This window comes from Styela clava, chromosome 3 (assembly GCF_964204865.1).
Source record: "Styela clava chromosome 3, kaStyClav1.hap1.2, whole genome shotgun sequence".
Lineage (NCBI taxonomy): Eukaryota > Metazoa > Chordata > Ascidiacea > Stolidobranchia > Styelidae > Styela > Styela clava.
Window position 1 is genome coordinate 7,782,301 of NC_135252.1, and position 25,009 is coordinate 7,807,309.

General features: G+C 35.3%; 2 protein-coding genes and 1 long non-coding RNA gene across 3 annotated transcripts; 1 reads left to right on the plus strand and 2 right to left on the minus strand.

Annotated features, from left to right (window-relative positions):
* Positions 1-745: 745 nt before the first annotated feature.
* On the minus strand, positions 746-2,150 carry LOC144420977 (uncharacterized). The gene is made up of 3 exons (XR_013474829.1): positions 2,052-2,150; positions 1,146-1,260; positions 746-901 (listed from the first exon to the last, which is right to left on the minus strand). It is a non-coding gene; the product is annotated as an uncharacterized LOC144420977 (long non-coding RNA).
* A 5,277-nt stretch (positions 2,151-7,427) lies between these two features.
* On the minus strand, positions 7,428-9,266 carry LOC120342642 (uncharacterized). The gene is made up of 3 exons (XM_039411560.2): positions 9,038-9,266; positions 8,511-8,776; positions 7,428-8,057 (listed from the first exon to the last, which is right to left on the minus strand). The coding sequence occupies exons 1-3, from the start codon at positions 9,227-9,229 to the stop codon at positions 7,886-7,888; spliced, it is 630 nt and encodes a 209-aa protein (XP_039267494.2). The 5' UTR covers positions 9,230-9,266; the 3' UTR covers positions 7,428-7,885.
* Positions 9,267-13,380: 4,114 nt separating this feature from the next.
* Positions 13,381-16,701, plus strand: LOC120342677 (uncharacterized). The gene has a single exon (XM_039411612.2). The coding sequence runs from the start codon at positions 13,961-13,963 to the stop codon at positions 15,638-15,640; it is 1,680 nt and encodes a 559-aa protein (XP_039267546.2). The 5' UTR covers positions 13,381-13,960; the 3' UTR covers positions 15,641-16,701.
* The last annotated feature ends 8,308 nt before the right edge of the window (positions 16,702-25,009 follow it).

Genomic DNA, 25,009 nt, shown 5'->3' on the forward strand with positions numbered 1-25,009 from the left:
CTTCAAATTTCGAACCAGCTGAGAAGCTCATTTCCTGCTATAGCTTACGCCATTGCAGTATGTGCATGTATATCGCTATTGTGAATAGTGATTGTTCCAAAGAGAGAAAGCGATAAAAATAATAATGTGTTGAGAGCTTGCAGTGTCATGAACAGTTTTGTCTTCTTAAAGCGCTATAGGCCCTTCTTTTGTTATGCTGAAGTTTTTTATTATTTACCTAATAATATATTCATATTTATTAAAGACGTAGATTGTACTTTTTGCAATTTTTATAACCATGGATAGGGCAGAAATTTCACCTGAACTGAATTGGATGATAAACCAAATGGCCGAAGACATCGTTCGCGAAGTATGCGTGAAGTGCACCTGTCCACATGGTGAAGCAACTATTTCTGAGAATGAAGGCATTAAAAGCTCAGATTCTGTATCTAATGAAACGACCCACAAAGCAACGTTCGGTTTTCATCAGACTAAATCATCAGAATTGTCAGAAAACGGGCGATGCAAACACTAATTCCCGATTGCTTTGTTATACTGTGACCTGGGAATAATAGTCTGCGTCTTGATGTTCATATGGACTCATAAGCCAAATTCAATAAAAGAGTTAGAAATTCAAATGGGATACATTCTATCATAAATAGTGTCACTACAGGAAGCCTGACTGAAGATGGCCTATCAATCAACAAAACATGCCATGCTGTAGTACCTACTTTATATTATATTTGTTAAAATGCCATATATATTGTATATTTTAAATTTGAAAAAATATAATGATATGATCGAATGATGTAAAATTATTGTTGATGTCGTTCCAAGCCTGTTTTGTCATTCACGGTCCCGGACAATTATTCAAAATCAGCAACGCTTTCGAACCGTCTACTTCCTTCAGCATCGTTGGTATCTGAATTTATCACAGAAAAGTTTATAACTTGTATGTTATTATAACTCATAACTGTAAATTGATTTGTCTGAAATAAATCAGTCATTTTTGTATTATTATTAAGTGTGTGAAATTATTTCCACTTTTTGAAAATTCAAATACAGTATTACGTCAAATATGTAAAAAATGAGGTATCAATATAGTCATTCAAATTTCCTCATGTTGCATTAGATAATTTTGCGACAAATAACTGTAGCTGTAATACCTCTATTTATGAAGTCGTCGAAGTCCATCAACACGTCATGGGCATTTTCCTCCTCCATCTTTTCAACCAGTTCATCTTTTAAGTTGTTCATATATTGATCGTAGGAATCATTATCCTGCGTTACAATGAAACATCAGTATATATAAACAAAAACAAAAAGCTAATCATCCAAATGGTCAGATGGTAGGCTAACTGTTTACTATAAATAGAATTGCTTTTTATGGGTCTGAGAATTGTAAAATTCTAATGTGATTTTCCATTGATATTTTGTCACATTTGATATTAAACGCAAATTTGTGCTCATAGTGTTTGTTTGAGCAAAAAGCAATTTAAGTCATTATGCCAATATAGGAATATTTTAATGGTAGTTCCGGTTTAGTTATTGATTGTCTATTCTATATGACAACATAAACTGAAAATGAATTAGGTTAATCAAGCCATCAATTTATTTTTCAGTTTTTGTAGTCTTCGGTGCATATATAAATACTATAACACAGAAATGTACTGAAAATAATATCGGAAGTTGTCATTCATAGGCGAATAGTATGGCTGGTAATTGATTTGGTGTGCGCCAGGAGATATATTCTCAGCAGAACCTTTAGTATAATCATATGAGGTTTGTTGATAGTATTTTGCATTTACGTTTATAACGCTGGCAATATATAATTTTATAATGGAATAAAAAAAATCAACATAATATTGAATTCAATTTTTATTACCGCGTGAGATTTTATGCTATTTACCCTATTTTACCCTACAGCATTAAAATCGTTTGCGTCACACATCCTCAATATACTTCCCGGATTTTGTGAAAGAACTGTTTAGTGATGGACAACGATTGCAAGTGCACAACTTCATGAAACTTTTATGGTCACTTCTATAAAATTGCAACGCAGTTGATATTACCATTTCACGTAGTTTCTTGACCGTGTCCACAAAATCGCCCGACTCGTCCATAAGCACCATAGCAGCTGTAGTCAGTACTTCTCTGTTATAAATATGTGAATAAATTGAAAAAATACCCGGTGTTTAGATGCACAAAATTACTAAATTTATATGACAAAAACCAAGCCTAATCATTGAGATATTTTAGCATCATTTATTAATAGCAGACGACTTCGTATGTTCATACTCACGGGTTCTTTTTAACAAAATTAGCGGCCCCAGTTGCAGCATCTTTCACGCCCTCGAAGGCTTTTCTGAAGTCAGGCTTCCAGCCTGAATGTCCACGTCGTACATTCACAAACAAAATAAACGTTAAAATGAAGGTTAATCTCATATCTATTGCTATTTTTTAAAATCGAAATTCTTATGCTGAGTCGCATTTATTCTATATATATATATATTTATTACAAAACTGTTTAAATGTGTTCACGTCAACTTCCTTGTATCCGCCAGGTGACAGTATTACTACGACTAAAAATCTAAAAAAAAACGATCTGGTATCCAACCATCGTAACTTATCATCCCTCTACGTTTTGCAGATGCAAATTCCAACTGAACATTTTTTTCAATAACCTATGAATAGTAATAAAATATCGTAACATTATGGTCCAAGGTATGCGTATGCTGCGTATTGTACATATCTCACAGGTACAGTTTTATATTTTATTGTTTCTGCATTTCTTACTGGAACATCCAATACGATACTCACAACATGCCAATTGTTTCGAAATGATTGTACCACCATGGCATATGTTAATTTAAGCCGTGGGGTCTTCTTTGTTAAAAAGTTTCCGTTTTGAGGTACTTTGGATGCACAACGATAAACTCGACCGTTTGCCCTAATGGCTGTCTATGGGTTTCTGTTTGGACAATTTACAAATAAAAATAGTATTCATTTTTGCCCTGTCATCGTTCAGACAGTTGTGGATGATTGTGACCTGATATTCCCTTGTTTTTTTTTCTTCTTGGTCGATGTCTTTGTTGTGAATCACAAGTTGTATTGACCTCGTGAGTTGATGCCAACGCATAAGCCAACGTTCATATTTTCAACCAAAATATTTGATTGATTTTTCCTTGGATTGATAGTTCCATATACAGTATGACACAACATATATTGACGTATGCCAGGTTTCAATAACAATAAGAATATATTCAAATTTTAGCAAATGATTATCAAATATTGGAAAATGCGTAAAGTGTGACTTATAACATTTTATTTATATCACGCATACTTTGTTAAAAAGTACAAATGTGAAGGATGTACTTGAGAACTTATAAATTTAATTTGCATTCACGCGTTGGAAACATCAAAAATTTAGTCAAATTGGTATACTATTCACCGACAGGTGAATTTTTCATGACGCGAACGATATGTTTACAATTAAACATTACATGCCAGATTACGTTGTATTTGTTTATGGTCAACTAACTCCAGAGTTCATCAATGTCGCTGGATAACCAGTTTGGAGATCAAAATGTATGGACCGAAAATATCACCGCTTGGTACAACGTGTGATAGAAATTTTCAATCTGTCTACTTGATTGAATCATATTTTTGCTGATAGCGTATATAAAAAAGGTCATTCCGCAAATTAAACTTATCCCCTTGAACTGAGTGTAATATTTTTAATAAAATTCAAAAAAATCATTTTAGCGGAATAATTCAATGTTTGCTCGATAATGTGCCTTACACTGGAATAATGTTTAGATGACTTAAAATTGAATGTAACTTCAATTTCGTGGTAAAACCTTCGATGCAAATAGAAAAATGCGAGCAAAATTTACAGCCACATTTAGCTATGTTTCGCAAATTGAAAGCTTCGTTGACGGGCCAAAATTGTTATTTTCAAATATCTTTTCTCTGCATTTTGGTAAAATATTTTTATGTGACACGTGAACTTGAAACGTGAATAAATGACACTACTGTAGAAAAAAAAAAACAGCACTAGATCCCTGATATGGCGTAGCAAGTAACACCCAGGCCATAGAGCAATAAGTCATTTTCATTCAGTGTTTTGTACACATATGAAAAATTTCGATATTGCGACCGCGTTAATCAAACGTGTCAAACGGATTAAAAATGTTCGCGTGACTCGAAAGCTTTTAGCGACTTAAACACCTTGTAAGCCCCCGGATTTGAATAGATATGCAGGAAATTGTTATTAATTTGGTGCCTGCAGTCATTCATACCACAACCATGATTGTGTTTATTTGTATACCACATATTACATCAGTATTAAACATATATAAATTGACCACCTGTGGTTTGCTTCGAAATAGGCAGCAAATGATCACGTAAGCCCATGTTTAATATCAAAACATTCATTTTCTTCATAACATCCTTTCTAGACGGAAAATAATAATTGAACCGTCGAATAATTTTTCTTCAATTATTATTTCATTTAATCACAGTGGTTATTTAAAAATTTTAATATTCGTGTTACTTTTATTATTAGTCAATGGCTGGTAAAAATTAAGAATTCTGAAAACTGTGCCATTGTCACCGTAGCCAACAGCCACACGGTGATAGATTTCAACGGTCGTATTTAAATAACTCTAGAGAGCAATGCACAAATATATCCGTACAGTATAAATATATCGGTACCGTAGCGGTAAGGCCTGATCACCTGATCACCGAGTTTGCTGAAAAATCCGCGAACAAAAGTGACTGAAAAAATGGACAATAAGGCATAAAATAGTGGGGATAATTTTGTGTCCCATAAAAAAAATTGTAAATAAAATAAAACAACAGACTTTGAGTAGTTCGACCCTTCTTCGAGTACTGAAAATTTGAAATCAATCTACATTTAGTTTTTGGTAGTCCATTAGTTGCGAGGATAAGCGCTTTTGCGTGTTTTTTTTACAACAACTTTTTTTTACAACAACAAGAAGAATTTAGACGAAGCGATCCTCAGGTCCGCGTCGTCTCCAAATAATATATTTAAAATGCTACAACATTTAGGTGGCTTTGTCAGCATTAGTATCACAAAGTTAGCATTCTATCGCGACTAGTCATTTAAATATTGACCATCGCAATTATGAACTCTAGTCCTCGTAGATGTCGATCAGAAAACATAAATAAACACAAATATATCTACCAGTTCGACTAATTCGTTTGACTTTCTTCAACCTGAAATATGAACCTACTCTTGCCCGTAATATAAATCCGTAGGTTAAAAGGTCGATTCCTGATTCATTCAATATTTATACCAATGTTTATATTGGGTCTGATTTACTTTTCCGTTGTCAAAATCGGCGACAGTTTTGGAACGGTCGTTGGCGGCGTCGTACTTCAAATAAATATAAAATTTAGATATTATATAATGATTTTTCAAATGGCCATCGCTTAGTTTTCGCTCTTAGGGGGATAAGTGTTCGTGTAGACTTCGGGGGTGACTATGAACGTGGTGATTTCTTTGAGCCAAAGATATTACCATTTATTCCATTCACTCCTGGAACCAATCGTATAAAGAAGTTCCATTTTTGTTGTAAATTCTAATCTCCATAATATCAAACTATGGAATCGTATTTGCACTCACACAACGCTTCTAATCTGCAAGTCGTGCAAAACTTCCACAACTGAACCTCGCTACAAGAAATCACATGCGATAAAATTTGATTTTATTACTCATGCCAGATTGCAACCTAAAAATGTCGTACGTATTCGATCTGAAAATTATCTATACACGAAAAAATTTGAAACCTAATACGGTCACAATACATTGCGAATATAACAATATTCAAATAACTCAACTCAATAAATCATATTAAACATAATTTTGTCAGTCGAAGTTGATAGCTATTTTAACCTCAAGTTGTTTATTATCGTTATCTTCCCAATATAGTGTTACACGTGGGAAGATAATAACATTCTATAGCAGCATCTGAGTTTTTATAATTTCCGCCAAATAACGTCACGGTAAAGTAAACGTGTAACTTCACACAGGTCAATTATGAACATCATACAGTTGATAAAAGCTAAATAGGGCCTAATAGATGTAAATGTGATATATCTAAGATGAGAGTGTGTACTTTACACAAAATATATACTGAATGGGTCATAACTGTTATGCAATAATATCTTGATGCCATATTATTTTTAACTTTTTTATTAACGTTTGTCATGAAGACAACGTCAATTGAAAACGATAAACACATCCGAACTTGAAAAATGTTGCTTCGATACTGCATTGAACAACAGTTTGTTCGTAGACTCTCGGAAATTTTGGCTCAGAAGAAGAAAAAGTAGTTGAAGAACCCGGATATATATATTTTGTCGTGTTATGATGCATCTTCTTTGTAATAAAACAAATTATTCGTCTCATTGGCATGTTCTTGGTGCCTTGCTTGTATTTTCTGAAGTAACCGCTTTGAAAATATTGAAGTGCATCAAACATTCATGTTATATATTATGTAAAATATATTGTATGTAATAAGAACATGCGAATTCTTGTCCAATTACTATTGTCCAATTATAATTACGAGCCCTCTGACGAACAGAAATTTGGAAACTCAGACCTCTTTTGAACTTGACGAGATAACGACCATTGGCTATTATTAGCAAACGTTCAAAATATCGCTTTATTTAGTAATTCTGGATTGGCAACCTTTCTTATCAAACCAATTGGGATTTTCTACTTACTTTTTGTAATCTTCAAAGTATTTCGCTATAACTAATTTCGTTTCAGTATAGATCGCAATGTCTGCAGTAGTCATATATATTTAAAATACTTGCTAGGTTATATGGTTATGAAGTTCTATGAATTAATAAATAGAAACTGATAGCATTATTATAGGACTAAAGAATGTATAAGATGTATACCTTCACCGACAAAAAAATCGATCATATTTAGGAATTTTTTTTCACAACCAATTTAAAGTAACGGTATATTTTTCTAATATAATTTTATTTATATACACGTTCTATTTTGCTAGTATCACATTATTTTTACATATTCATGGCTTTGGCATTCATCAGTTTAAAAATATGCCTCAGACAACGTGTCCGTTCACACATCAAAGTTCAAAGACATGCTGAGACAGGAAACCCAAGAATGACGCACAAAAATAATATACTGAAATAATTTTTCCAAAGGGAATTTGCTCGAGGACAAATTTGGTCGGACAATTTAATCTAATAATAAAACCTCCTTGATCCAAATTTAAAGATCGATACTTCGATCACAATGTATAAACCTATTTCATACATATGTTAGTCCGTACGGTATTTGAGGTTATGTTTTAATAAAAAAGGATTTTTCCTCAAATATTTTCCGCTCGTATTTTTTCAATCGAACTCCATTATATCCTACAAAGCTTGTTTGATAGTTCTAACTTCTTTAACCCTGCTGTGTGTTACATATAGAATTACCAGATCTGACCGCGTGATAACCTACGGAACAAAATTTCACCTATATTTAAAACCTCACTGCATCAAGCGGTCAAATAAACGTTGGCGACGTACATTTTTTAATATATATTTGAAAAATACACGATTTGAAGAGCGTAAATAATATAAATATAAGAATGAAAACAAAAAGTACATCAACCAATGGAAAATGAGATTTTAGGTATCACTATCCCAATATCTCTAACGGGATGGCAGAACGTAAAAGCTGTCCGCAATTACTTATGAGTAACATAAAAAATATCTAAAGATTTTCGAGATTGTTGAAATGAATAGTCAGATATGACCGGTTATACAAACTTCGATGACCACCCAACTCCTGATTATGGGCCAATGTTTTTTTCTTACTCTAAAGTTCTGAATTTTGATATAATGGGGTAATTTATTTTTAACTAGCTTTCTTTTTGTTGTTGTTGTTCTTCAGAGACCTTGTCCGTTGCGCGATTGGAAAATTTACTCCACAAAGCTTGGAACTGTCGCCCTTTTCAACAATTCTTGCGTGGCATCTATCATCATACTTGACTTCACATAACGAATTCAGCTTTTCCTTCGACATTTGTCTGAAAAAAAAGGCTAGTTTTCCGAATATATGCTCAATTTTCATTTGTTGTGTGCTTTCATTTGTTATTTAAAGTTGTGTGCATAAATAACAGATGAATCAACAAGACTCAATATTATTTTATGATGGGTTTCTATGTTAGTTATATTGCATAAGTTCCAAGTTATGCAGCTATCATAAACTTCAACGATGCACCAATTAACGTTTAATTATCCCAACTTAAGTGTGATGTTGAGTGCTCCGTAAATTAGTTCAACGTATTAGCACTTTTAAAGAACCCGAAAAAAGCTGTTAATATTGACGGCTCAGAGTATGAAAAACTAGGCGCCGATAACGCTTACACAAACTAAATCTAATCAGGCATGTGTTCGTATATCTACATCAAACTTTTCGACCTATTCAACATTTTTATATTTATATCAACGTCCATCCAACATATTGCAAACGTACACACCTCTGACAACAGAACGATTCCTTTTCGACGTAATAGAAATGCACGTATTTTAAGGCGGGAAAACTAAAAGTTCCTGATTCCTCATCAAAAATTGGAGAGGGCGCGTCTTCACATTCAATAGATATTGCTTTCTTTTTAGGAAGTTCAACTTCCTCATCAATTACATCATGCGCTGTATCAATAGAAATTCCCTTTAAGCGATTGCCTAATGAGCTTTTCTTCATCCCTTTCTCGTTGTATTCATCAACTGCTTCGATGCATGAATTCTAAATAATAGTAAAATATCCTATAATCTTGATAATATTACATATCGTATTCAACATTTTATTCCGCCTTTATAAAACAATTTAAAATTTCGTGCGTAAAATTTTGGATTAAATCATATTTTCAATAATATTGTGTTATAATAATACAAATATGCTTAATTGTGTATTCCAGTAGTCATGCGTTACGTTAGACAATATACCTATACGTCTTTTGTCTAAACTAAACAATTCAGTGAAGTTACTATCCTTTAAAAGTCTCACCGTGTATTTTTTTACTTCTCTGCATATGCAAGTACTGCACGATTCTTGTAAATCACCAACAATCACCCAGTAGTCTATAGCTTTAGTTGGGATTTTTTGGTTTTCCGAACCTTTACAGCCTTTGCGTGTGCTGCATTTTAAGCACAAAGCTGAGGCAATAAAACATAAATAAATGCATACATATGCCTTCATGATACAAGGTAACAACAAATCGCCAATGAATTTGGGAATGCCACAACAATAGTTAAGACTGTGGCGATCCCGAATGTGATCGTCTTTATATACTTCTATGAAATCTAAAACCAAGCCTGGGGCGTTTTTGTGTTAACAATATTTTCGAACGTTCTATAAAATTTCATTAGACATTTTTTACCGGGTCCTTAAAAGGTAATAACCAACGATAAACATTGAATAGTACGCGAAAATTTTGTCACTCATTGGAGAAGAATGCTTTTGTACAAAGATATTATGGCTATTAAATTTAAATAAACCTCTCAGTCGATTTCATTAGTATATACCGGTATGTATCAATATTTTTGTTTATTTTGATTTTAGTCAAGTGTTGGAGAATTAAAAGAATGAGTCTGTCTGGTATGAGTTGACGTATTTCACGAAAAACCACTTTGCGCGAATTTTGCCACGAACCATATCATTTCATCTTGTATAGTCTTATATCTAATATAACTGTGACTTGACCGGCCGTTGGTTACGGCTTGTACACCAATATGCTCACATGCCCATGCATCTGGAACAGTTAATGAACTGGTTATCCGGTGATCCGAACTGAAATGATAACTGAGAGAGAAGCCACAGTTGTCATATTGTTAAGTTGACTTAATACAAAAGCCGCATTTCACTTACTTACAATTGATATTGATTTAAGAGTTGAATAGAAATATGTACATCTATTTGTCATATATGTACGAGTATATAAACAAGTAATAGCTATATGTTACGACAATGGGAGTTATAAATAGTAGAAGGATTTACTGAACATTATATTCTTCAACACAGATTTTAATGGACCAATTGGCTGAAGAAAGAAACGACATTGCTTAGCATTCGACTACAGGGTACCTCTGCCATCTAACGGTCGAATATACACACTACAAGTTTTACTATCACCACTAGAAGTTTGATGAACTGGAACATATTTTAACTACCGGTCAGTTATTTATGTTTTCTACCTGAAAGATAAGAATAAAATGTGAAAATCATGGTTCCCAGTGAAAACCTATAGGCTTACCACAAGGTTCTTTTCAAGCGGTGATTTCAAATACTACACTATGTAGTTTTCTGTTGAGATTTTATTGTGCTTTCTTTATGGTGGATAGAAAAATGACATGATTGGTACATGTATCACAGCAACTGGCCCTCCTAGCTTTGTCATTCAGAATTGAATTGATACCGTATGTTTCTGTTGTGGGGCACGGAAGACACGGAAAGTCTCGTGGAAATATGTAATGAATATGAAAATTTGTATTTTATATACAGCAATATTTCACACCAGCATTTTTTCCAGTGCGGGCGCAATTTCTTCGCTATATAAACTACACATATTGTTAAATCGTGAGGAAGGTTTGATCTATGCCAACCCTGCACTTTTAATGTAAAGTAGCGTTCTAATTGGAAAATAGTGAACGATATTCCTCATATTAGTCCCATTAAATAATTTAATCCAATAACTGTTTGAAATAATTGCACGGAGCAAAATAGGATTATGGTGCGATTATTCCAAGCAATCAGATTTACTTAATTTAAGTAATGGATATTCGTAATACTACGAGATATAACATAAATTTGAACATATAGGTTTTATATTTTTAACCCTAAAGCTAGACCCACTCTTTCGTCGCATAAAATTGACACTACTAATGAAAGAAGACGCATTTCATTGCAGCGCTAATGGTACAACTTTACCGTTCATCTTTTATTCAGTTTGATTCGTTGTCATTGATATGGTCACAACTGATAAATTTGTCTGTTATGGAACGTAATTTTGGTGTTTAACTACACATATTTAAAACGAAATAGTCGGCATCTGAGGTCACAGCGTTACAAATTTGGAGATGTACCGATGTATCGGCAATTTTTCGGTATCGGCTAAATGTATTATGGAACGTAATTTTGGTGTTTAACTGTACATATTTAAAACAAAATAGTCGGCATCTGAGGTCACAACGTTACAAATTTGGAGATGTACCGATGTATCGGCAAGTATTCGGTATCGGCTAAATGTAGACCGATATATTTAGCTTTTCAATACGAATCAGAATGTTTTGAAAAATAAGTTAAAATACTAATCTTGAAATAATTTTTTTCTCGGATAGATCGTGAACTATGTTGCGCCCTGCACGTCGCCACCCCAGCGAGAAGAAACATGAATAGGATTCTGACTTGTTTTAGCTATTTATCAGCCAAACTGGCTCAACTAATTTGGCTATATCCGCAGCCAAATTTTTGATATTACATGGTAATTAGAAAGAAATATATCAATCGAATATTAGTGGACGTTCCAATGTGTAAAAAACAACGATATATTGGCGCAAAATCTTGCGCACGTAACTCAGTGTATCAGTTCGATAGGATAAGGAGGCTGAATACTTTCCACCAACAGTAGCCAAACCCTATGATTTTTCTGATTGAGCATCTGAATCAATTAACGCATTTGGATTTCAAACATCAGTTAGTTAAATAATACATATATATATATACACACAGTATATAGATAGCTGTGACCGTCAGCTGATTTTCTTTTTAGGAATTTCACATTTACAAAACTTTCACCAATCATGAGTTGTTCATCGTTAATCTACCTTATGCTAAAGACTTTTATTACTTATCGATTTTAATCGGTAAGTATGTTGATGGGTGTTTGTCTGTTGGATGCACGCGAAATCTCACGAAAGCGAGATTGAATCTGCTCCAGATTTTGCATGTGCATTCATCATATGTCGTACCAGAAGCCTGTTGATTTTGGATGAATTATGTCGTATAATTAGCTAGTTATTAATCAATTAGTGATGGGACACAAGGTGTCACTATGGAGTAAGAGCGCTGTTTTGGGTCCCCCTAAGTTTCGATCAATAAGTCTTCGGTATCTGACCGATATTCTCGTGTTTAACCTTGTGGCATTGCCTACATGCTGGCATCATAGAGGATAACTTCATTGATAATCGATCGAAAACTCATTGTTTGCGCCTCACGAAATCATGTATAAGAGACTTTTAGAATGCGGTTACAATACATTTTTCATGGCAGATCCACCTAATTATGAACCGCTATTGTTAGAAAGCTTCAATGATATACTTTGGGATATTAATTTTGCTATTCCATTAATTAGGTAGTCTGTCTCGTCGTTGCAATGAAATGCAATCGATTTAAGGGAACTATTGTTCAAATGGAAATCAATTATACAAGCGGCGAACTTCTTGGTAAAAACATGACAAGCATTGTAGAATTCGCGCACGTGGAGAAAGCAACTCACGTTTCCACTACGTGAATTAATACGCAACGATACATATTTCAAATTGTAATTAATGCAAATGATGCCGGACAGCAATAGTGCTTTTTACAAAATACTCTGCGACGACCATCAATCCCATCGTGCCTAGATGCCGAAACAAGTTCGTCATCATACAGCTGAATTCCTTGTTTCGGTCCGATTTGCCACAAAATAATGGTGTGTGATATGTTAGCTAAACAAGAGTGTACTGTACACCATTGGTTTTTAACCATTTGGTGGAGAGGAACTGAGGTGAAACATATTTCCAAGGCTGGAGAACCCCCTGTCTGCCTGTGTAATAGTTCAATTGTCTGAATGGTATAAATATGTATGAGCAAACCTAATACTGACAAAACAAAGTGATTTTCAAATTATAGAAAGTTTAATAATTTTGACAAATCTTATAGGTACCGGTATATGATTATATATAAACGATATAAATATATTAATATGGACTCTACGATTTGAATTAAAACTTGTGGAACCCCTGGACTACCAGCGTAAAAGTAGAAAAGGGAGATGATTCGGGCGTTTACGATCTTACAATCGTAAGACAATGCTCTTTTAGGTTCATTGTTAGGGTATCGAAGATAAGTTATCTATCTTGTAAGAAAATCAAATACAAACTCTAACGGCTATATTTACTTTGGTGATATAATCGCCGTTTTTGTAAGTGACATTTCAGGTCAACCCAACGTTATCATAACTATTATCGAACTCTTTGTATGCACTTCAGTCTTCAGCTTCAGTCTTACACGCATGCTTTTGAATTTAAAACAAAGCTCCATCTCTCCGACGAGAATATATGACCTAGGGTTAACTCTATTGTGGCGTGATGGCATCGAACGAATCACAGACGCCGCACACACATTCACGCGCGTTTGTTACAAATATGAAAATCTCTTGTGACGTAACAGGGCTTGTGATGGGAGTTGTCGGGTTACTTTCGTACGTCGACCTTATCAAGGGACGGCCGCGAACCATATGTACTTTGTATTCAGTGGACTGATGCCGCTCAAGGTCTTCATTTGCGCAAGAATTTTAGTTGTTTGGTTAGTACAAAGGTCGATTACGCATTGTTTAAACATGGAAAACAACATATTAATAGTTGTAGAAAAGTTTTGTGGTCGAGTGGGTATATTTAAGGTCACGTCTGTAGCACAGACAGGACAAAGACAGAAGGAATATGTTACCGGTGCGGTACAAAGAAAATTAGAATTATTTGATGTCGTAGCCTATATTCTGGATTTTAGAAGTGCCGTAAATTAATGTTAAGTTATTTTAATTCGAAATTGAAGTTTCAATTGACATCTCCCGACTGCCTCATTTCGCTCTCAGGCCTGCAGGGAGAATGGACTAAATTTAACTTCTGGTACCTCTTTTAGAATTTCTAACCTTATCTGACAACTTAAAAAAATATGGTTCGAGAACGTAAAGCGAGCACCGTTCACATTGGTTGCACTCCGCGCAACTTATCTTTTTCTGGATGTGGTTTTCTTGGAGTTTATCATATTGGCGTCGCCAGCTGCTTCAAACAACATGCTCCAGAATTCCTTCAAAATCTGAATAGACTATATGGTTGTTCTGCTGGTTCTATTGTAGGAGCTATGCTTCTATCAGATGTTTGCTGTGGTGAATTGTGTCGATCCACTTTGGATATAGTCCGTAATGTTCGATCTCGTTACCTTGGTCCACTGAGTCCAGGCTTTAAAGCAAATAGAGTACTTTTAGATGGCCTAAGAAGAGTTCTGCCTCCGGATGCACACAAAAAATGTGATGGAAGATTATTCATCTCATTGACGAGGGTGCGTGATCGAAAGAATATAATAGTCAGTGAATATCCTACTCGAGATTCATTGATTAGTGCATTGCTTTGTAGCTGTTTTGTTCCTTTTTATTCAGGATTCATTCCTCCAATGTACCAAGGTGTGTACTATGTTGACGGTGGTTTAACTAACAATCTTCCTGCAGGATCAGACACAATCACTGTCTCTCCATGGTCTGGGGGTAGTGATATTTGTCCAAGGGATGATACGGCTATATCACTAGTTGACATAAATATTGCAAACACTAGTGTGCAGATGACTGTGCGCAACCTACATAGAGTATCCATTATGTTTTTTCCTCCAGAAGGCGAGATTTTGAGTGACTTCTGCAAACAAGGCTTTCGGGAAGCTTTGCGATACTTGAAAGAACATGGTCTGTTCGAAACCATAAATCCCACACTGCGCAGTATGTCGTTCTCAAATGAGCTTGCCCATGTTGATATGAAACAGGAGCAGAAACATAGACTCTCCATGTCGTCAAAATGGTGTGCATTGAAATCCAATGCATCACTTTGTCTAAAAGAATTGGAATGGGAAGAAGACGATGTGTGTTCTGGATCATCAGATGAAGATTATTTGACAATGACCGCTGGAACACCTTCAGAAACTTCGTCATCTACCTCTGGATGTGCATCTTCTGAATTTGAAATGAGTGATGATGACTGTGATAATAATCATAATCATGAAAACAATATTACTTCATCGGAATTGTATAAAGTTCATGTTCACAACTACCCACATCTAAAGTTTCTGCCGGTTGCTGGTGTTGTTCATATGTCATCGATGGAAGACTTTACTTCATTACTACATTTAAATTTGCCACATGTTGTGTTGCAGGCACTTGAGGAATCTTATCTTCATAAAAATAGTGGATGGTATTTTCCTATAAACAAAATGTTTTCAATCTGTGGTCGGCCTTTAGTATTGGCTAAAATGCCACTTGATAAGTCCTACTCTCTGGCCTTGCTTATACTTAAAAATGCGAACTACATACCTCAAAATTTTCAATGGGTATTGTGGTACATTTCCACTGTAGTTCACCATGTTCAGGAGCATTTTCAATTGAAAGGTTCAGAGTTAATTACAAAATTGAAGACTACAAAAGACAATTTATCTGATGAAGTTAAAGTTTTGGCTTGTCAATTGTGCATTATTATTCAATTAATTCTACAGAAAATTTGTTTTGGTAAAGACCTACCAGATTTATCCTGGGCATTGAAGATTGTTGGTGGTGTAAATACAATTTCTAAGTTCTCCAGTTATTTAACATAAAATTCACTCAGATCATCAAATAATATTTGTACCAATAATTCTGCTATTTTATAAGAATATTTTGGAAATATGGATATAGACCCTTGCGTAATATTTTCTCAATGTCAATGTATAAATATTGGCATTTTAAATCATTCTATAGTTAATTAACTAGAACACCTGCACTTTTATTTTGTGGGTGTTGAGTTATGGAAATCATCGCATGATATATGCATATTCAAAGTCTAAAGTTCATTTATCAGTATTCAAACGTCAAAAGTTCGTCTCAAATGTAAATATTCCATTTTATTACATCACTTATTTAATTTAAAGTGTTCTTGTCAGCGTGTTTTCTAATTGCTTTTATTCAATTACTTCAAAGAATTTACTTAAATTCATGCTTTGTAAATATTTATTCGACTTGGTGCCCTTCTATCATTATTGTGCAATTCTTGTATGTATGAAATGGTTTTAATTTTGAGAATTTGTTGTTCATTTTTAATTTTGTGTCATTTAAAAGTTCTAATCTTATTGATCTGTGTACTCACTGCTCAGTAGATATATGAATTTGTGGTGCGGCATCTTAGGTACTAGAACACATGGCTTTTAAACCGCAACTATGCTAAGATAAACCAGTGGTTCGCGACCTGTTTTACAAGCGACTCAAATTTTTGGAAATCTAGCGACCAAAGAATATTGCTTAAATACTCGGAGTTATGTAATTCTTAAGCCTTATATCAAGAGTCGGCAACCATTTGTCGGTCACGGGCAAAAATTAAGGGTTGCAAGTGTTTGGCGGGCCGCACATATTTTTAGAAATTTGAAAACCGAACGGATGATACTTTTTATAATAAAAATCAAGCAGTGATACATCTCTCGGTTAGAGTATAGATTTAATTTCTCATTGCATTAAATATTGAAATCCCGTTTGAATACTTTCGGCGCCATTGAACCCTTTGCACGTAGCATCAACTTTTCTGCGTTTCGTTGCAATTTGTCTAATTAAAATTAAATTATAGGCTCATTAAACGAGTAATTGTGAATTTTATACTTGTTCTATTATAATTTAGTCTACACGTGTCTCACAATCAATTCTGTTACGTAAAGAATTTAATCGTCAAAACAGCTGTTTGTTACTATAATTCAGGGAAGCGGCGCGGGCCGGATTATATATATTACTAATACGAAACAACCGTTTTTACATGAAATTAATTTTCCCAAAAATTAACTCAAAAGTGAGAGGGCTGCGCTTATTTGTCATAGCGAGTTTCGAAATCGTGGCGTGGGTTTACTTAGACAAAACAACAGTTGTCAAGTTTTTACCCCGTGATACTTCCCACATATACAGGGTGATCAGACCAGGTGCGGACAAATGTTTATTAAAATATCCACAATATAAATGTGAAAGATTAAAAAATTGTTTTGCAGAAAATAGCATTATAAAGATAAATGATAGAATTCATTGGTATTTTTTGATATCCCTACTTTGCCTATAGCATATATATTGAGAAAACTCTGTTTGATTTTATTCTCAGATTTCCACGATACACAGCATACTAATCTTAAAACATTTATCCACACTAGCTTTGAATGGTTTACAATTTACATCGTCTTCTCTCTCCTTATCGAATGATATCGGAGTCGTATTTATACGTTGATCATAAATCCAATTAAATGCTGTAAACGTGAGCTCGTGATTCACGTTATAAACAGAAATTCCTATTATCTCAACAAGGGTAATTAGGTACATCGTACAGATGGGAACTTAGATATAATTATTTCAATCAGTGCCAAAGGTCTTGAGAATATAAATTTTAATTTGATAATGACTGGGTGGAACATGTTATGTTTCTTAAACTGGTGTAATTTGATTCCTACGAAAGTCTTTGTTCGAATTTTGGGAAAAATTAACTTTGTCATGATGATTTCAACATGAAATGGGGTACATTTGGGGGTTAGTTGCTATATGCCTATCCACTACTCGCCTAGATCTGTTTGAAACTTGACTGCACGTGGCACGTATGGTTTCTTCTGAAATTTTGTCCCAACAAGTCATCAATCTATGCTTTAGATTAGAGCAGTTGTTCCAACCTGAGGTACGCGCACCACTAATGGTACGCAAGCAGCTTTAAATTATTGAAACCAATCCTTATCTTTTAGAGTTCGCCCTCGCCCGTTACTGTCCACCAAAAACGTAAAAGGCATGTTTTCGCCGTTTTACGTCACAATGCGTCTACATTAATAAATCGGCGAATAAGTGAGCGTTCGTGATAGCAGCTAGCACTGATCAAAGTGTCGTCCAAGGTTTCGGATAATTTAGTGGTTATGGTGAGATGCATTGTGACGTAACGCGAAAAATGGCAAAACATGCCCGTTACGTTTTAGATGGACAGTAACGAGCGAGAGCGATAATTCGATTATCCGACAAATCGATTGTGCAACTGTCCCGGATTGTTTTGAATGTCGTACGCAGATTGCAGTTTGTTGGTCACGAAGTGGCTTTCCAAATCTTTGGATTGTGGTTTTCAACCTTTGATTATTGGTGGAGCGCAACCCCAATGAAACATTTCGGAAGATTGAGGGAATCCGTGAACTTTAAAGATCTTATGCAAAAAACATTATTTGGTTAATAAAATACTCATATATATTTATATAAAAACAAAGGTGACCGTACATTTGAACCCACGTACATTTGAACCCATGCGTATATCCACGGGTTCAATCTATAAGCGGGTGCTAAAACCCATGGGTTAGGGCTAGTATGGGTTTAACTATCCGTGAAACAAAAAAAATTCCATAGGCGCAATAGCATACAGGTGCAAATGCCATGGGTTCAAATGTACGTGGGTTCAAATGTAATGGAACCAAAAGCAAACCCAATACCGGCAAAATCAAATGATCTTCCTAGTGTTGTGTTATGGAATTACCGCTAGATGTAGATCAAGAGATATGAGATGTTACTTTCAAATACTCTTGGAAAGGGGGTGGCCAATCAGTCTGAGACCAAGAGCCGCATTTCGTACTTTATTACCGCGACAAGCCAGATCATAAATAAGAACACATTTGAACATCAGATATACCTTTATTCAGCTTTGCTAGAATGCTAGTTTATTGTAAATTTCATACACCAACATGATTATGACAGAAATTTACAGGCCATTTAGTGTTATACATGCTACTTAGTGGAACTTCTGACGTTCCTTGGATTGAACAATCCTTTTTAAATCTGATTTGTATGTCGTTGTAGCCAATCGAAGCACTTCTTCCACATGGGTGTCAGTCAGAACTGATCAATGCTTTGTTTTCACGTGATTTAGGATGAAAAACACAGATTCGCAGACGTATGTTGACCAGCACCGGATCAACCATTAAACAATATAAGCACGTGCTTAGGGCACCAAGCGAAGGGGGGCACCACAGAAATTTTAGAGCAGAATTTCATATAGTTTATCGATGTTTTTTAAAATATTACGAGTTCATCAGACGACTCAAACTTCAAAATTTTCGCTTATTTTTCGTCTTCAAGTATCATATTAATCTTCTTCATGGACCTTTCTCCGAGCATCGACTTCCTTATTTACATCGTGACATTGGCCAATCAGCAAGAGGCAAAAGGTGACGTAACATTGTACCCTTTTCCCATCCGCTCAGACACTTTTCTCACCCAGACAGATTTTCCGGCGTGGTCGTAAACATTATCTCGTTTTCGCGTTTTCGAACTCTATTCGTTAGTTTTCAGTTGTGTTTCGGAAATTTGAATATAAATCAGGTAATTCAATAATCACTCTGTCTTCCTATGAGTTTTAATTTAATTGCAGTAATAAAAAATTAGTGTAGAAATAGCTGTGATAGACTAGGCTAGACTTCTTTACCGGTACTTGTAAGAAACAGATTGTTGTATGCGATGAATCATAATGATGGTTTGAAATATATACCTCATTTTACAGGCGCCAACTCGCGAAACCACTCTTAAAATAAGGCCCGAAAATTTTGCAATGGTAAGGTATAGTAGGAATTTTTCGGGGGTCAAAGGTCGGGGAAAAGTCCAATAAAAATAAACAGTGAGACTTATTCATTGGACACGAAATGGGCCTATGAGTCGTTTTCTTAAATTGTTGTTTTTTCTTCCTAGTATTCTCCTTGTTGCTGCATTTTTGTTTTGAAAAAATTTCTTTTTTCTTCAACAATTGGACCAAAACTATTTGCACTATGTGGCGGTTCCACGATCGCATTTCAACGATCTGGTGGTTAGCGAAGTTGGGAGTTTTTTAATAAGGTAGACCAGGGTGGTCCAAACCCTGTCATGCTGATACATTTCGTGCGGCTCACAGAACAATTTTAGCGTATATTTGTATCTAACAGAATGAACGTTTTTGATTTTTTTGGTATTCCAACTGGGGTTGGTATCCCGAGTTTCGAACCCTTTTTCTAACGCTTTGTGACTTTATTTTAGTAAAAACACTCCTCTGTTTTCAAGCGTCGGCCATGTGACAGTAGTGACGAAACGCAGAGCCGACTTAACGCCGCCCAATCCATTTTTTTTAGCTGGGTCCCGAAATACCAACTTAGTCGGACTCGGTAGATATTTGACGATGGCACTAAGCTTGCTCACGCTGCAAGTTTTTAAATTACTCAAATATAACAATTTGTAATAAAATTTGTCACAAGAAAAGTGAGATGAGGAAAATTAACTTTAAAATAACTAAAGGCTTTATATATCTTCTTCAAAAGAACGCCACCCATGCAACATAATAATATATAGTATGATTAGGACGGTAAACTCTCGTTGTTTATTAAATTTAAAGTAAGTAACCTCGCGATATTTCGATCACTTTTGGGTTTTCTCCGACTTGCGGCCCGCGAGACCTCCTCAAAAGTTTTTGCGGTCCTACAACCTAGAACCACTCTGAGGTAGACTACTAGGAACCGGTAAAATTCCAAACTACGGTTGTGACTTGTATGCTTTGGTATTTCGATTCACGTTGAGACTGGAGGCATGAATCTTTATTGTCACACTCCCGCAGGATTAGATCTCAACCGATATATCGACCCGATATTGCGTGTTTGCCGATATATCATATCGGCAGTAAACGGCCGATATATATATCGATCATCTTCAAATAATTTGCAGCCTCACCCGAGCCGAGACTAGAGGGAAATTTCAAACAATCCGTCTTGGAATTTAATGTGTCGTCGTCGACGTAACTTGTGACGTTATATCTGCACACCAATTACATCACTCAAACTTCGTTTTCGAAACGATTACGACAGCCGTTGTAGTGCAATAAACGCGACACACAACAAAGAATTTGATTGTGACTTAATAACGGACGATTGCATGATAAAGTGAATGGAGGCTCTTCTGCCGTGCCTTCGACGTAATAAAAGAAGAATGCACGATGAATCATATGTTTATTCGAAACGTGATTAATTGTAGTTTGCAAGTTATTTTTCCCTTAAAATACCCGAGGCGAAAAGAGCCGCATGCGGCTCGCGAGCCGCGGGTTGGCCACCCCCGTCCTGGAAGAAGGTAGTAGGCATTTAACTGCTTTTATGACGAATGAAGGTTTCTTTCAGTATTGAAGAATTTCCTATGGCGTGACCTCAGCACCAGGATGATGTCAAAAAGTAATTTCAGACATTTCATCGAATATTCCTAATTGTATGATATGGCTGGGCACGATCGCATTTTTAACAAAGTGTTACAAAATTTACGAAATTGTCATGCAGCTTTAAATCTGAATGAATGTTCATTTCGTCAGAATGAAATTAAATTTATGGGTCATAGATAGTATTAGTGGTGACGAAGTAAACGCAATCATGTTTAATGTGAAGGCGATTTTAAATTCACTAATTCCTAAATCTACTGAAGTTGCTTAATTTATGTGAAGTGCAAATTTTTACTTGCGCGCCAACTTTGTCGTATTTCAATCCAAATGATTAAACATTTGTTTCCGCCTCACTTGATGCCTCAAGTGTAGCTCTTTGAAGCAATTCTGTTGAAATTTAAACATGTCCGGGGGAAACCTGTAACCTTTGCTTCGAGAACGTTGTCAACAACTGAAAAAAAAATACTCCACAGTCGAACGTGTAGCATCAACATGTATTTTTGCTGTTGGACACTGGCATGTGTATCTATATGGTCGTAAATTGTCCTTGAGAACAACCTTTATCTATACCTATACCAAACTGAATCGCTGCATCTTCGTTTCGTTGGCGCTCCCGTATATGCGCACCAAGATGGCGCACAACCTGAACATAGTATGTGTACTAGAGATGTACCGATGTATCGGTATCGGGTATCGGTATCGGCAATATCGCCCTTTTTTTCGGTATCGGCCATGTATCGGTATCGGTTAGATTAAGGCCGATATTTCCGATATATTTACCTTTTTGATATGGTCCAGAATGTTTTAAAAGATAAGTTGGAATACTACTTTTCAATTTATTTTTTGTCTGGAGAGATCGTGAGCTATGAGCCATACATGTCCCTATCCCCGCGAGAGAATAGGATTCACGTATTTTTAGCTATTTTCGCTGTCAAATTTTTATATTGACATTTTTAATATTACATAGTAATTATGAAGAAATATATCAACACGGCACATAACAAAAAGCAATTAGGCGCCCAGTTTTAAATCATACAGTGGAATCATACAGTTGGACTTTTGGCACGGGTATAAATTCTGACTGTTTGTCGTCAAGTACGAGTGTCATTTAGTCCGACGACATCGATAAACTAAATTCCGACACAATTATCCCACTACGCAGATATTAATTTTGTTTAACTACACAATTTCTTTATAGATATATTGACATGACCGCCTAGTCCCAGAGGGCCTAGAGTCCTATTAACATTATTAACAGCGATATTAACATATTATTAACAGCGATATTAACATTAAATTCAAATTGGACATCCCGGCTTATGAGTTTTCTAATTGAACACCGAGATTACTAGCGTTACTGTACAGTGTATCTTAATCAGTTAAAGCAAACACCAAACATTAATTTCATATTATGTGATATATCTTTATTTCGATCTGAAATAATGTGTTCTCAAAGACCACAACGCTCAAAGACCATTGTGCGCCATCTTGTTGCACATACTGCGGGAGCGCCAACGAAACAAAGATGCTGGAATTCAGTTTGGTAACCTGATATCGATTCATATATTGAAGAATCGTGAATCTTGTTTGTTATCAGAAAAATAGTTGAAACTTTTCAAACCGCCATTAAAACCTTAAATATATTGATGATCCTTGGCAAGAGATAGATTTGGACATTTGTTGAAATTCAAGCAGCTTCGCAGAGTTTTGAATTATTGGTAGGGGTATACTCAAAATGGCCTGAAATTGCAGCTACTAATACACTAATACAGTGACTACTCAATCATTAATAAACGTTCTGAAAGATTTGTTTTCCAGTTTTACAGATCACGATAATGAACCGCAAAAGCCACAAAATCGTCAAACAGCAATGACGCAATGGAGCAGTAATACGCTTTACCAGATGTATGAAAGGTTTAAAACGCAAACTGCCTGGGTTCTCACAAATTCAATTCTCGCCTTTAAGATCCTTTACGTGTGATAAGTAGAAAAGGAGCACTCAAGCTAAAATATGGAACAATTTGGAACGCCTCGTGTTGTGTTTTATCAAACTCTCATAAAAAACTGATAACTAAAGAGGCGGCGATGATTGCGAATCTGAAAAGATTTTTTAATATGCGAAGGAAACGGTTTCAGAAGAAATTCGACGATCACTTGTTCGTAAAAGATCTCGACGCAGTACAATACCTCAACGACGACCGACGTATATGAATAACTAAGTTCTTGATTGAGTGAGGGAAATGTTGTGTTGATGAATTTCCGCTAGAGTTGATCAAGAGATATGATGTCCTCGTCAACCATGTTACATTGCGCAAATTCTTTAGGACATTCGAATATTGAACCGGTCACGCTAGCTTGTTGCACCTTGGTCAATTATATATATACTAACTTTTCAGTTAACTTGTATAATTTCCGTTTAATAATAGTGACAAACCTAATAGATATTTAATTATATTCAAACAATATACATATAGGAGATTCAGATTCAGTAGACTCTTAGATTTGGATGTAAAATTAACAAGAGGCTCAAATTTATGGACACGAAAGCCAAAACAAAGTAGTACGTCTATGCAATCTGTCACAGTAGACTACCGGTACCGCAATCTTCGCGATTTTGCCTGGCCACCAGTACGCTCAATTTTTATATTTGGTAACGTCATCGCACATAAAAAAAAAAGCGAAGCGAATTTAAACTATGAAAATTTGAGAGCGAGATCCGCCTCATTTCGCTGAGCCCGAGATCCGCAGATGTGCGTTCGCGGAACCGCTAGAAATAATTTTTCCTGTCCAAAAACGATCCATAGGCCCACTTCGCGTCCAATGACTAACAACCGATTCCATTGTCCAAAGAAAACTGTTCATCGACAAATTGTTGAATTATTATTCAAGGTCAAAAACCAAATCGTCACGAAACTGAAAATGTCGAATTTTGTTTAGTCTACAGTTGGGCAAAGCAACAGATGTCGCTTGTAAAAAAGGTTGGGAACCACTGGTTTATCTTAGTATAGTTGCGGTTTAAAAGCCATGTGTACTAGTACTTAAGATACCGCAGCACAACTTTATATGTCTACCTAGCAGTGAGCACGCAGATCAATAAGAGCAAAAATGAACAACAAATTCTCATTTTAAAACCTCAAATTTTATATATACTGAACTGAATGGCGCTGAATATTGTTGAAAAAAATTCTATTTTTGTTGTTGTGTTGTGTGTTCTCAGTTTTTGTATTTATATGTACGCTCAGTTCAGTTAGTCTCAAATATTCTTGTGGAATTGTTTTTCAACAAATTCCTGTCACTGAAGAAAAATGGTTGAAAAACTTGATTTGACTTCCTGTCCATATTGCCTTCTTAGCGTCACCTATATGTGATAATTTACCGAGTTTGGTTCATTTTACTGTTTGTTTTTATATAATATAAATGCATACATTACTTATGCCACACAACCAGTGGGGAATTTTATTGCGATGTTTTTACAAATATTTGTATTTTTGACTCATTTAGTATTATTGTAACACATATTCACAAACACATTAAATAATTCTGTAATCCAGAGTGCGAGTTTCGCGTATCACACCCTTACGATCCATTGGGGATTTAATGATATACGGAAGCAAAGTTTATGCGTTTTGAGGGAGGAATGAAACGTTTTTAAATTGGGGAAATGGGAACCATCACTGCTCTATATATACATATATATAAAGATGTTCATATACCAGTGTTATTAATATTACTTGCACACTATTTCCAATACATCTTGTTATGCTGGATCATCGATACCTTT